This window comes from Hevea brasiliensis, chromosome 18 (genome assembly GCF_030052815.1).
Source record: "Hevea brasiliensis isolate MT/VB/25A 57/8 chromosome 18, ASM3005281v1, whole genome shotgun sequence".
NCBI classification, from domain to species: domain Eukaryota; kingdom Viridiplantae; phylum Streptophyta; class Magnoliopsida; order Malpighiales; family Euphorbiaceae; genus Hevea; species Hevea brasiliensis.
This window is the reverse complement of record NC_079510.1, coordinates 49,164,270-49,177,498: the sequence shown is the minus strand read 5'-3', so window position 1 is coordinate 49,177,498 and position 13,229 is coordinate 49,164,270. Positions and strand designations below refer to the sequence as shown.

The following is a 13,229-nucleotide window of genomic DNA, read 5'->3' as shown; positions in this document are numbered from 1 at the left end:
TAAGAAATCTAAACCGAATGATAGAATTTGTTTAATTTTAATTTTGAATTGATTTTAATTTAATTTTTATTTTAAATAAATTTAATAGTTGACTTAAAAATTTTAAAATTAATTTTTAATTTAAATCAATCAAGTTAATCAATTTTAATTTAATTTTGGCTCATTAAAATTTCGAACTACAATGTGATGTTGGGTTCAATTGTTGGATACAATGTGGGAAATTCTTGCTTAGAATCCCACAAAGTAATGCTAAACACGATGATTCCGCACCAAGCAAAGGTAAGTCAGAACTCTAAAAAGTCAAATAAACCGAGTTGTCATATATTGTAAACCGTCTGATTAAAATTCTACGTCCTAAATATCAGAAGGTGAAATAGACGTGAAAAAGAAACACATACATTATTTACATCCGTGAACATTTCCGTCTTCTCCTCGTCACGTGCCTTCTATCCTCATTCATCAAGGACTCTTGAAGTGGAAGTAACAAGAAATACCACAAATGGGGAAGTGCGCCCATCAGACAAGGAAACCACACTGATTGAGACTTATGAGCTTTCTGCACCGTCAGATTGGAAATGTCCGTGAAGGGTAATGAACCACACAGGCACTGCAGCACCTGCTCATTTCACGAGTCAACTAAATGAAGAAAAGTTAGAGAATAAAATAAAATAAAATAAAATAAAATATGAAAAAAAAATCTAAAATGGTTCTGCACACACGTCCCTTCATATGCTCTTCACTCTGATTGTCCTTCTCTCTCTTCATTTGGTGGTGGAGAGAGAGGTCCGTTCTAAAGCAGAAGCAAAGAAAAGCGAAATTGAAGCTCAAATGTGGAGGTTTCTTCTTCTTCTCCAGACATGGCTTCTCATTTTTTGTTTACCTTTCTCCATTTGTTTAGCTAGCCCTGGTGAGTTCTTTTACTTAACTTTCAGTAGTTGAGTTGTGTGATTCAAATTTTGATCAGTCGATGCTTTGAGGTTTTCAATTAGGGATTCTTGTAGTGAATTTCGTTTTGCATTTTAGTTGATTTTGTTCATAGATGAGTGTATCTTCTGAATGTGTATGTATATGCTTTATCAATTGTAAGCTGTTTATTGTTTGGTTGATTATGGCTTTATATCTTTTATTTTCTCTTTTTGATGTTGTGGCGAACTTTTTGGATATGATAAATGGAATGGATATGGTAATTAGCAGTTTGGATCTGCTTGTTTGCTGGAAAATGTAGGAACAGAAAAATAAAAAAATGAAATGAAAATTTGTTAACCTATAGTTTTGCTTCGTTATCAGCTTTATTAAGCAAGGAAAGCTTCATTAAAAAACTTCGTATCGTTAGTTAGTTGTTGTTGATGTTTTTTTTCTCACTTCACATAGTTGGGAGAAAATTGGAATTATAAGAAAATAAAGAAGAAAAAAAGCAAAAAAAAAAAAAGAATCATTGATTTTCTCTGCTGTCAATTCTCTAATTATGTTTGGATGGTTGGTAATGATGGAGGAGCTGAAACAAAAACTGATGAAGTTGACTATTAGGTTACTTTTAGAGAATATATAGCCTGGTCAACTCTTAATCACCTTTTGAACAGTAAAATGAATTAGGACATTTAAATAGCACAAGAAAATTTCACATTCAAAAGAAGTTGATCTAGCTATTGTTATCTTTAGCTTGGAGATTACTATATTTTTTCTGCTTCATTATCTTTTCTTCTTGTTTTCTTGGTGTTGACCTTATGAGATTTGTTTTCTACACAGCACCCTGGGTTATGCGCATAAGCTGTGGATCTCGTGTAAATGTGCATACTCCTCCAACCAATACACTTTGGTACAAGGATTTTGCGTATACAGGAGGAATTCCTACTAATTCAACTGCGACAAGTTATGTTGCTCCTCCACTTAAAACTCTCCGCTATTTCCCTCTATCTGAAGGTCCCAACAATTGCTACAATATTAAAAGAGTGCCAAGGGGACATTATTCTGTGAGAGTCTTCTTTGCATTGGTTGCTCATCAGGATCCTGACCCTAATTTTGATAATGAACCTCTATTTGACATTTCTGTCGAAGGCACCCAGATTTATTCTTTGCAATCAGGTTGGAGTAGCCATGATGATCAAGTATTTACTGAAGCCCAAGTGTTCCTCATAGATGGCACTGCCTCGGTCTGTTTCCATAGCACTGGTCATGGAGATCCAGCAATCCTTTCAATTGAAATTCTTGAAGTTGATGATCGAGCTTACTATTTTGGCCCAGAGTGGGGTCAAGGGGTGATCCTCAAAACAGTGACCCGATTGAGTTGTGGTAATGGGAAGTCAAAATTTGATGTAGATTATAGTGGGGACCGATGGGGTGGGGATAGATTTTGGAATAAAATGCCTACGTTTGGACAGAATTCAGATAAAGCTATATCTACTGAAAATAGCATTAAGAAGGCTTCAAATGCACCAAACTTCTACCCGGAAGCTCTTTATCAGACTGCCCTTGTTAGCACTGATAGTCAGCCAGATTTAACATATACAATGGATGTGGATCCTAATAAAAACTACTCAATATGGTTACACTTTGCTGAGATTGATGTTTCAATCACTGGTGTAGGGAAAAGGGTATTTGACATCCTGATTAATGGTGATATTGTATTTGAAGGAGTAGATGTTGCCAAAATGAGTGGGGATCGTTATACTTCTCTTGTACTTAACACAACAGTTGCTGTTAAGGGGAGAACTTTGGCAATTACCCTGCACCCTAAAGAAGGCAACCATGCCATCATTAATGCCATTGAGGTATTTGAGGTCATCACAGCTGAGTCCAGAACTTTATTGGAAGAAGGTACAAATACCATGCAACTCTTATTTCTCTGTGTTTAAGTTTGTTTATGCTTTATAGGATATAAGGTAATAGAATAAGGCTTTCTACATATCTATGTGCATTGATGCACATGCATGCATATTTGCATTATTCAATAAGGTTATAATGCTGCTATGATATTCAATGCCCGTTCTCTACTTATGTTGCGTTGTTTAATGGGTGATTAAGCTCAATTAGTTTGCATATATGGCATCTATCAGTTGTTTGGTTTGCGTTAAATTTAATCCGTTTTATGGAGCAGTGCTTTTTGAAAATTATGGCCTGAAATTCGTCAAACATGTCTGTTATTGTTGTATTGGCACCTGATGTTCATAATTCTGATATCACTTGTTGCATCCTAACAACAATTTTGAAGATAACGTTTAATAATTCAGATCAAGTTTTCTTCTGATTATCCGTCTAGTGTCTAGTACTTCAAAGAGGTTTTATTTATGTATTGTCCTTGGCCACTGACAATATTCTAATATGACAACCAGTTGATGTTATCACACATAATGCCCCAGTAATATTCCCTCAATTAATTGAATTAGAATTAAGTCAGTTTTGTTACCGAGCCTTCAAATCTGAGTAGCATCTTTTGCTGCATTAGATATTATGGAGATAGTACTATTTGTTCTGTGGAGTGTTTTAGAAAATGAAATTTGAGGGCTCTTACCATATAGCCCTGATGGGGACACAAAACTACCGAACAATTTATATCATTAATGGAGAAAGCTCAGCAGATTGTTCTAAAAGGTGATTTTCTTTTAGATAATTCACCAACTCACAAGTCATGGTGACAAAGGAGTGAGAAAACTCAGATTGGCTTCTCTGTTGTTCAGCATCCTTGGTACTTTCTCTTTGCGACATAACCCTGAAGCCATGTTGTGTTGATAATGTCATTAAAATTTGGAACCTGTAATCAGTTTTGACTTTCGAGTCATTTCAGGAAATCTACCACTCCATCATCTCATCTGCCTAAGGGAATATAGAAATGGTGAAGTTGTAATTTAACTTTATGTGAGCATAGCTTAATATGCTGCAGTATAAGAATTCTATTATCAAATAGGCAAAAGAATACAATGATGCAGGGCATGTTGTATGTCTGAATATGAGCTCAAGTTAGTAAAATAGGCAAATTATTGGTAAAAAAAAAGGGTTTAGGGTTTTGGGATGTGATGTGATGTGATTGGAAAATGGTGAAATTAGGAGAAATTAAATTGATGGAGCTTTAAAGCTGCTGGAATTATGGCAGCTAGGGAAAGAGTTCTGTAATGCACATTGTGAATTGAAAGTGAAACAATAAGAAATTTGATGTTGTTTGGGATTTTTAATTAATGGTATATTATTGGAGTAATTTTTGGGAATTTTATTGGAAGTGTGAAAGGAATAAAAAGGTCCAGAACAACTATTTATAGACAAAGAATAATAAGTGCAAAAGATGTTAGAAAGAAATCTTGGGCTTCGTTTTTTCATAGAAAATATTTTACAGGAAAACATTTTCTGCATTTTTTTGGCATTTGGAGTGCTTAGGAGAAGTGGCCAATGGAAAATGTTTTTCCTACTCAAAGGGAACCAAGTCATTCTCAAAGAAAATGACTTCCTCTTTTCAATTTCAACCTGTATCTTCTAAGTTGCTTTGGCAGAGTGGGAAGAACATATAAGGATAACATTTTCTGAACTTTGAAAATTCATTATATAAGAGGGAAGGAACATATAATGGAATTATTCAAACAAAGACCCATTGCTCTGCCACATAAAGGAAAAAACACTTGGGATCAAGGAAAATAATAAATATAAGAGTTTCTAAGTAGAAAGTTTTTAGATCATAAAAATACCTCATTTTACTTGAAATTATGTATGACTTCCAATATAATATCAAGATGACTTTCTATTGAAAGGGTTTTCTATTCTCACCAATGGCAACTCCCCCTCCAAAAAACTTGCTTCCACTAAGAAAAGGGAAAAAAAATCCTAATAAAGTAATCCATCATGAGAATAATTGAAAAAAGCCAAGAAAATATTCACCATGACTTGGGATTTTGGATCATTTTGTTGTTACCTTTTGTTTGGTCATCTTTGAACATGTATTTCCACCATGCCTTGCTGTGGTAGCTGTTGACTTGAAATTTTGTATCAACATATTGCTTTGGATTTTTCTGTCCCTGCGCTATTATTTTTTATTCTTAGATGATAATGCAGGTGTTTGATCATATAGTTTTATATCTACCAGTGATCATTTTAATTACTGCAAAATGCATATTTGGAGAAATATTTTTCAATGAGTGCTTTGATATGGCTTTTGGATGGAAAATTCAGCTTTTCAGAAATTGGAACATATGTAGATAATACTAATTTGATTACTACTCTTTACTCCAGTTAGGGCTTTACAGGCATTAAAGAGTGCATTGAGCCTTCCACTTCGGTTTGGCTGGAATGGTGATCCATGTGTTCCCCAACAACATCCATGGAGCGGAGCAGATTGTCAGTTTGACAGAACTAGCAACAAATGGGTCATCGATGGACTGTACTTTCTGGATCCTTCACCTTGTTTTCATTTTTACTCCATTTGCTTCCTTTTAATTCTGGTCATACGTTGACTTTTGTCCTCATCTTTTTGGCTTGTATCATTACCTTCTCCAGTTTTTTTCCATCTGCATGAACTGTTTTGAATGGATTGGCCTTTTATTGATAATAAGTTTGAAAAGCATGCCATCTTGAAGTTTGTACTGGACATTATTGTGCAGTTGACTTTGTAGTCTGTTAGTTTCATGATTTACATCAATGTTCTGCATGGCCTCTTTGGCTTCTCAATACATATACTATTTTTCCTGATACAAGGCAAGGTGAAATGGGAAATTCATAAGCTATTGATGACTAGCTCACCTGTTGCCATCAAATCTCTATTGAAAATTTAGCAAGAAATCCATTTGGTTTGTTGGGCCAATTTTCAATTGTTATTATCAGCTAGACCTTTCACCTTTTCTACAAGTGATTGAACTATTGAGCCATCCTCTTCCAGTTTGTTTGGCATTGAATACAACTAATTGTTGCTTAAGATATTAAGATGTTAGCTTCTCCATGTTCAGTGGTCTTGACAACCAAGGTTTGAGTGGTTTCCTGCCAAATGACATATCTGGTCTTCATCATTTACAGAGCATGTAAGTGTCTAATACATGGCCTCTTCTATTTTCACTTTGAAACTGCTTGTAGTATTTGATGCATTTTAGAAAATTGTAGCTTTCCGGCCCTTACATTTGTTATAACTTTGGGCATTTGCAGAAACTTAAGTAGTAACAACATTCGTGGGGCTATTCCATCATCAATTGGAACGATAACCAGCTTAGAAGTACTGTAAGTGTAACTTATTCATTTGTCACATTGTTAGCTGCCTAGCTTGATGTGGCATTAATGGTTTGGTAGAAGAAAGGGTTAATTTTGCAAGCTAATTTATGCAAAATTATTTTTAAGAAAACAAGGAAAATACTTAGAGTCATCACTCCAGTAATTTTGCTTTATTTGTTCTCAGTTGCATACTGTCATATTGATTTTTTTTTTCTTTAATTTGGAGTAGATTGCATCAATACATTGTCTTATCACATCTAGTTGCATGGCAGGGACCTCTCTTACAACTTCTTCAACGGATCAATTCCTGACAGCATTGGACAGTTGGCTTCGCTGCGGAGATTGTATGATCTTTCACATGGCTAATTAACTGATGTTGTTTAGATGTTCAGAAGAAACTCTAATTCAAGTTTTTATGGTGCAGGAATCTCAATGGCAACTCCTTATCTGGAAAAGTTCCTGTTCCACTAGGAGGAAGGCTTTTGCATGGCGCTAGCTTCAAGTAAGCTCTTATAAATGTTGCTCCTAGAAACCGTACTGGCTGAGTGTATCCTAGAAACTTCACTGGCTTTGAGTGTCTCCCAGAAACTTTACTGGCTTTGAGTGTACATGTAATAATATGATGAGAAAAAAAAAAAAAAAAAAAAAAAAATATATATATATATATATATATATATATATATATATACACCTGGGTTAAATTTCTTTCATGTATTACTCTGATGATGAGGAAGAGGAAAGTCTGTAATTTCATTTTACTTAATACTCAGTCTACAAGACTACTTACTTTGGTTTTTGCAGTTTTACTGATAATTCAGGTCTTTGTGGTATACCTGGATTGCCTACGTGTGGGCCCCACCTATCTGCTGGTGCAAAAATTGGCATTGCCTTTGGTGCATCTGTGGCATTCCTCGTCATGGTTATCTGTTCGATGTGTTGGTGGAAAAGACAACAGAATATTCTTCGTGCACAACAGATTGCTGGTAAGGACAAACACAATGATAAGACAGTATGATTTATTTGTATATCACTGTTAACAAATTGTGAATTTCTAGCAATAGATGTTGGATAATATTGTGGACAGCTAATCTAATCTATATACCCTAATGCTTCCCTCTGGACTTCCTAATGTGACCAGTAAAAGAAAAATGGTCTCAAGACCTTGCAGTTGTAGAAAATGGATTGAACACAAAAGCCTGATTGAGATGTAACATTAGGTTTCTGTTGGGTGCAAATTAACATCCTACCTTCTTTTGTCTTTTTTAACAGCAAGAGGTGCACCTTATGCGAAAGCAAGGACCCAAACAACACATGATATCCAGATGACAAGGCATCATAATCATGGATATGCACGGACAGCCGCTGAGAATGGGCCTAGCTTACTGTCATGACTCATCGACCATCTCCCCCAGAATCCACTCCATTTGAAATTAGGCTCCTGATTTGTTTTCTGGAATTGGATTTGCTTCTGAACAAGAGTCTCAAGAACTGATGATCGATTTGGCATGGTTCTAGAATTCATGGGCTGCCTAACGTGACCATTCTTGGATAATATTGTTCATTGAAGTTGGATAGGTTGGGTAGAAACGCTGTTGCATCCATCCTTGGTATCATCAAATGCCATATAGAATGAAAAGTCATGTACATTTTTTCATTTCTTTTCCAGCAAAGGAATGTTGTAATAAGTTAAGAACTGATGCCTATGGATAAATTAAATGTTTCCTGGTTCTCTACATTTCATTGCTAGTTTCGAAGGAACATATCCTTTGAGGTCCTGGCACCATGAGATCACACAAGTTCAGGCTGAGAGGACAATAGCATACACAATTGTACCTAATCTTATTTTTTGTTTTGTTAATATTGGATCTTGTATATCGTTATCTTTGAAGAATGGATACATGTAATTGTGCAGTGGTTCTTGCTTGTGTTCCTTTCTTCTTTTCTTTTATGGTTTGTTTGGTTTCGATAATTGCTTTGCTACTGATGACTAATATTACACTTTGTGCCTTTTCAGCAGCGATGAAAAGTTATGTTATTAATGGGAAGTATACGGTGAAACGGTGCATCTCCGTGCAGCGAAGTTGTCTTTTAATCAGGTGGTGGTAAAGATATTAGAAAGAGAATAGTTAAATGATGAGGAAGAGTTCTAATAATTATAATTAAATTTTTAATATTAACCTTATTTAGCCAAGGGCAGCTGGTTTGTGAGCAGTAAGCCATAATTTGAATTTTGGTGGAGTTTGGAGGGTCGAAGCTGAGGAAAGCTGACCTCAGTGGAGTGACTTTTTTAGCAAAGTTGATCTTAGACCCACACTTTAAATTGAGATAACCCTTCAGCACAATCGCTTGCGTAGATGCTATAGCGACTTCACCCTTCAATTGGGCTAGAACAAAGAGAAACTGCCAAAATGGTCTTTTGGGCTTTCACGCTCCTCATTTCCTCCAATCAGTGGCAGCTTAAGTTTCATTATGGAACCTATAGATCATGTTCATTAATATGCATCTTTCAAAAATTATACATAAAAAATGGATTTTAATAAGTAAGTACAAACTTAGTAGAGTTTATGGCCCCAACTTCCAAGGAATGATGTGGGAGCATAACATGTGAAACTGTGGGTTCTTTTATTATTAATTTTAATTGAAACTCGAATATAAAATTTTAATGACTTCTTTTAAAATAAATTATTTTAAAAAAGAATTTAAATGAAATTTTAAATAATTATGTTTAATTTTTATGTTTAAAAAATAATTTTTTAAATTAAAATAATTAAATTCCTTCTATTTTAAATATAAAATTAATAAAAAATGATTAAATTAAATTTTTATAAAATTATAATTTTTAAATAAAGTAATTGTGCATGAATCTGTGATCATTTTCGATTTTGTGAGCAAAAAGTCTTTCGACACATGTTTAATGTTTGAGATTATTAAATTTGTAATTCGTCACATTAGTTCTGGTGATGTAGACGGTGGATAGGAAATAGGGAAGGAAATTTCCTTGATAAAAACGTTCATAGATAAAGGTTTGCTTTTCCGCGTGGAAATAGTGGTTTTGACAAAAATATATATATTGAATATTAGCTTAGCATACAGATCCTTAATTAATTAATTTCCGCAAAACTATCCAAATTTTCTTGGAAAGAAAGAAAATTTACCCCGTAAATGATAATCTGCAGTGGTCCTTCTAACACTGCAACTGAGCTATATATATCTGCAAGCAAAAGTAAAAATGAAAAACTCTATCACCCAAACTAGAGCCCATAATTTTCGATCTGATTTGATTACATGATGTGTTTCGAAATTAAGCATAAACATATTCGAATTTATAAGCACTCATTTATGATGCATTAGAGATAATCATTCAATTAAATTGATCTGCTTATTATGATCAAACCGTATAATAACTTATTTATTCAATTGAATCGATAAATTGATTCTTTTATTTTGATCATTTATTTGATTGCTCTACAATTTTAAATATACATTTTTTTGAATTTGTTTTATAAATTTGTAGTATAGTTGAATGCTAGGGAAACAAAAAGAAAAAAAAAACTTAAAAAATAAAGAAAATTTGATATTTCTTCCGTTTGGAAAAAAAATAAAATAAAAGAATGGTGAAAAATAATAATTTTTTAATTTAAAAATAATGATATTAGATAATTTAATAAATTAAAAATAAAAGGACTAAATAATAAAATTTTTAAAATATATTGACTAAATAATTAAATTTAATAAAATATAGTGATTAAATAATATTTTTTTTCATTTAAATTCATCTTAAAAATATAGAAAATAAAATTATAAATTAATCACAACTTTCTTTCCTTTATTTATTTTCTTTTCTTTAAAAAAATAATTATTTTTATAACTTTCTCCTTTATTTTACTTCCATCTAAATAAGAATAAATTTATAAATCAATCATAACTTTATTTTCTCTATTTATTTTCTTTTCTTTTTTAAAAAAATGACTTTGTAACTTTCTCCTTTATTTTACTTCCATGTAAATAAGAATAAAGAAATTTTTATTTTAATTTTTACCCTATATTTAAAAAAAAATTTCCAAACATAAAGTTGTTGTGCTGACATTAGAGTAAATTACATCAATAATTTCTTAATTTATGTTATTATTTTATTTTAATAATAAAATTTAATTTATTAAAATAAAATTTATTAACTTTAAATTTGTTTCCAAGAAAAAAATCTTTTATGACCTTTAATAACAAGTTTTTGATTAATTATTTTTTTTTCTCTTACTTATTTTATAATTAAGTTAATTAATAAGGTATAGCCATACAATTTACCTAGATGTTGAAATTTAAATTAAAAAAAATAATAATAAAACAACATAGAAATTCCTTTGTCTAGCGACACTTTCCCGTGATGTAATAATTAAATTTGAGCCAAAATTTATAAAATAAATAAAAAAAACGAAATTCAACCAATATCGTGAAAATACCTTGTTCACGTGAACATGTGTCAGTTTCCTGCAGCGGCTGAACCCTGAGGCTTCCCCTCCCAACACCCACCCTACCACTTTTATCTTTGCGTTATGTTACCTTGCAGAGGACCACAGCCCTGCGCCCTAAAAATAACCCTTTTCCTTTTTATGGGTTAACCCCAATAACTGAGTCAAACACGCCATCCTTCTATTATAACTCGACTCGGTCCTGTCTCCTGCAACTGAGACACCACTTCCCTATGTACCGTCCACGTGGGGACTATGTACTCTTCTGCGCTTACACCAATTAAATCCCGATACGCCATCCCCCTTAATAATCCATCATAACTTTTTTTTTTCTTTTTAATGAGTACATTTAGTACTAATAAATAAAACAGAAGCAAACAAAAGGCAGCGCCGGCCGCCAGCAGCGCCGTACAACACGGTTTAGGGCTGATATCAGCACCACCGTCGTGAACACGCACACACATACAACTGCCACTCGCATCTAATCAGGCGGCGGCTATTTGCTCTTTTTTTATTTCAATTTCATGGGACCCACTTCCATTTAAAGCTGGTTTTCTGACATGTGTATATTCGTCCTTATATCTCGACCGTTGATGACAATCGAACGGTGGAGAGCCAACGTGTGTAAGAGAAGGGGGCAGTCAATACTTTATATAAGCATGAGCTCGTGGTGCCGTTCAGCCGACGATTACGGGTGACTGTATGGGTCCCTCCACTTTTAATACATTTCCTTTCCCCCTTTACTCTTTTTAGAGCTATTTTCTCTTCTATCTCCCCTTCTCTGTAAAGTTTGCTTTTTTATTTTTATTTTTCTGTTGCCTTGCGTCCACTCATGGCGTCTTCAAGGGAAGGACACTACAGGGGTGTGAGGAAGAGACCATGGGGCCGCTACGCTGCCGAAATACGTGACCCTTGGAAGAAAAGTAGGGTGTGGTTGGGTACATTCGACACTCCTGAAGAGGCTGCGCTCGCTTATGATGGTGCAGCTCGCTCTCTCCGTGGAGCTAAGGCCAAAACCAACTTCCCCACGCCAGCTACTGGTCTTTCTCTGGACCTCAACGCCCCTTCTGATTCTCACCATCTCTGGAGCTCAACTGCTGGTCACCGCTTCGCCCTTGGTGAGTTCCTGCAAACTGGGGTTCTTAAAGAGATTAGCTTTAACGGGGAGGCCTCGGGGTCGATCAAAAAAGAGAGTGCTGTTACTGGTGGTGGTGGTGCTAGTGCTGGTACTCCGGTGCCGGAAACTAGTGTTCAGCCGTCGTTTTTGGGGATTGTGCGACGTGGGTTGCCTATAGATTTGAACGAGCCTCCACCGTTGTGGCTGTGATATTTACTTAACGATTGGCGATGGGTTCTGTCGTTACTGTAGGGCATTTTCCGGCTGGTTTTAATCTTACTACTTTTCTCCTTTTTAATCTCCCTTTTCTTACTTTTTCATCTCATTATCTCTGTTTTCAAAGGGAGTAATTACATCAAACCATTATTAAAAAAAAAAAAGAAAAAAAAACTGAGCGGTTTGTATATATTATATGTTTCTGTGTTTTTTTTGAAATTCCTTTTTTACCTGATCTAAGATATTATCATATATAATCTTACGCATTTTATATTTGTTTATTTATATTTATCATATTCATCGATGCAATGTTATCCATGGTTGATCTCAGGCTTTCCTTCTCATATATTATCCATTCCATGGTAGTTTTGGTAAATTTATTAATATTTAGCCCCTTTTTTTGGAAAAAAAAAATATTTAGCCTATTTAAGTTTAGATCTTTCATTCATTTTATAAAGTTTAAAATATATATTAATATTTTAATTTTCTTAATATATACACAGAATTTTGATATATAAATTTTAATTATATAATTTATAAATATTATATTTTATTTAATAATAAAAAATTTTTATATTTATTTTTTAATTCTATGCCACGCTTCAGTGAGGTTTGAGTTGGGATTCGCTTAACAGAGGCTGCGGCCAGGGTTGGTAGTATCTAATTATTAAAAGGAAATTAACAATAAAAAAAAAAAAAAAAGGCAATTGTGATGGTAGAACGCTTAGGCAAGCGTGTGGGTTTGGATTTCCCGTGTTTTTGAGGAGCGGGGAACTTTTATTTCTGAGCGCGTGTGATACCATTTATAATATATGAAAATTATAAAATACATGTAATACATATGACAAAAAAATAATTTCACTCTTTTAAATTTATTTTTTAATTAATTTTTTTTTTATAAATACTCGATCCATATTTTTTAATGCACAGATTATATTCTATAATTTGCCCTATAATGTAGTATTACAAAGTGACCAAATCGCCCTTTTATCTTAATGCTGGTGGTCCCAAGTCCCAATAAGCAGTCAAATTAATTACTGGGAGAGAGATGAGTAATTAACGTTGTTAAATTAACGGATTTGTTTTTGTACGAGAATCCGTTTGTGGTTTTCCTTTTTCCTTTCTTTTTTTTTTTCCTTTGTATCGTGAGATGATGGAAACTATCGCGTTCTTCTAATGGAAAAGCCGCGATTGGATCAGACTTTGCCTAGGATGGTAACTGGCACGTGAAATTTATCTTTTTAAAATTTAAT

At 33.8% G+C, this 13,229-nt stretch overlaps 2 protein-coding genes across 2 annotated transcripts; both read left to right on the top strand.

Moving 5' to 3' along the window:
- The first annotated feature begins 694 nt into the window (after nt 1-694).
- Nucleotides 695-8,088, top strand: LOC110631507 (receptor-like protein 4). The gene is made up of 9 exons (XM_021779360.2): nt 695-907; nt 1,747-2,814; nt 5,212-5,359; nt 5,922-5,993; nt 6,115-6,186; nt 6,450-6,521; nt 6,602-6,679; nt 6,979-7,160; nt 7,447-8,088. Exons 1-9 carry the CDS (start codon nt 730-732, stop codon nt 7,566-7,568), a joined length of 1,992 nt encoding a protein of 663 aa, XP_021635052.2. The 5' UTR covers nt 695-729; the 3' UTR covers nt 7,569-8,088.
- A 3,219-nt stretch (nt 8,089-11,307) lies between these two features.
- LOC110631493 (ethylene-responsive transcription factor 12) lies at nt 11,308-12,242 on the top strand. Its single transcript, XM_021779333.2, has one exon. The coding sequence runs from the start codon at nt 11,476-11,478 to the stop codon at nt 11,968-11,970; it is 495 nt and encodes a 164-aa protein (XP_021635025.2). The 5' UTR covers nt 11,308-11,475; the 3' UTR covers nt 11,971-12,242.
- The last annotated feature ends 987 nt before the right edge of the window (nt 12,243-13,229 follow it).

Coding starts and splice junctions, on each gene's coding strand:
- LOC110631507 (XM_021779360.2), top strand. CDS start 730: ATGCTCTTCACTCTGATTGTCCTTCTCTCTCTTCATTTGGTGGTGGAG. Junction 2,815..5,211: donor CAGAACTTTATTGGAAGAAG/GTACAAATACCA, acceptor TCTTTACTCCAG/TTAGGGCTTTACAGGCATTA. Junction 6,522..6,601: donor TTGGCTTCGCTGCGGAGATT/GTATGATCTTTC, acceptor TTTATGGTGCAG/GAATCTCAATGGCAACTCCT.
- LOC110631493 (XM_021779333.2), top strand. CDS start 11,476: ATGGCGTCTTCAAGGGAAGGACACTACAGGGGTGTGAGGAAGAGACCA.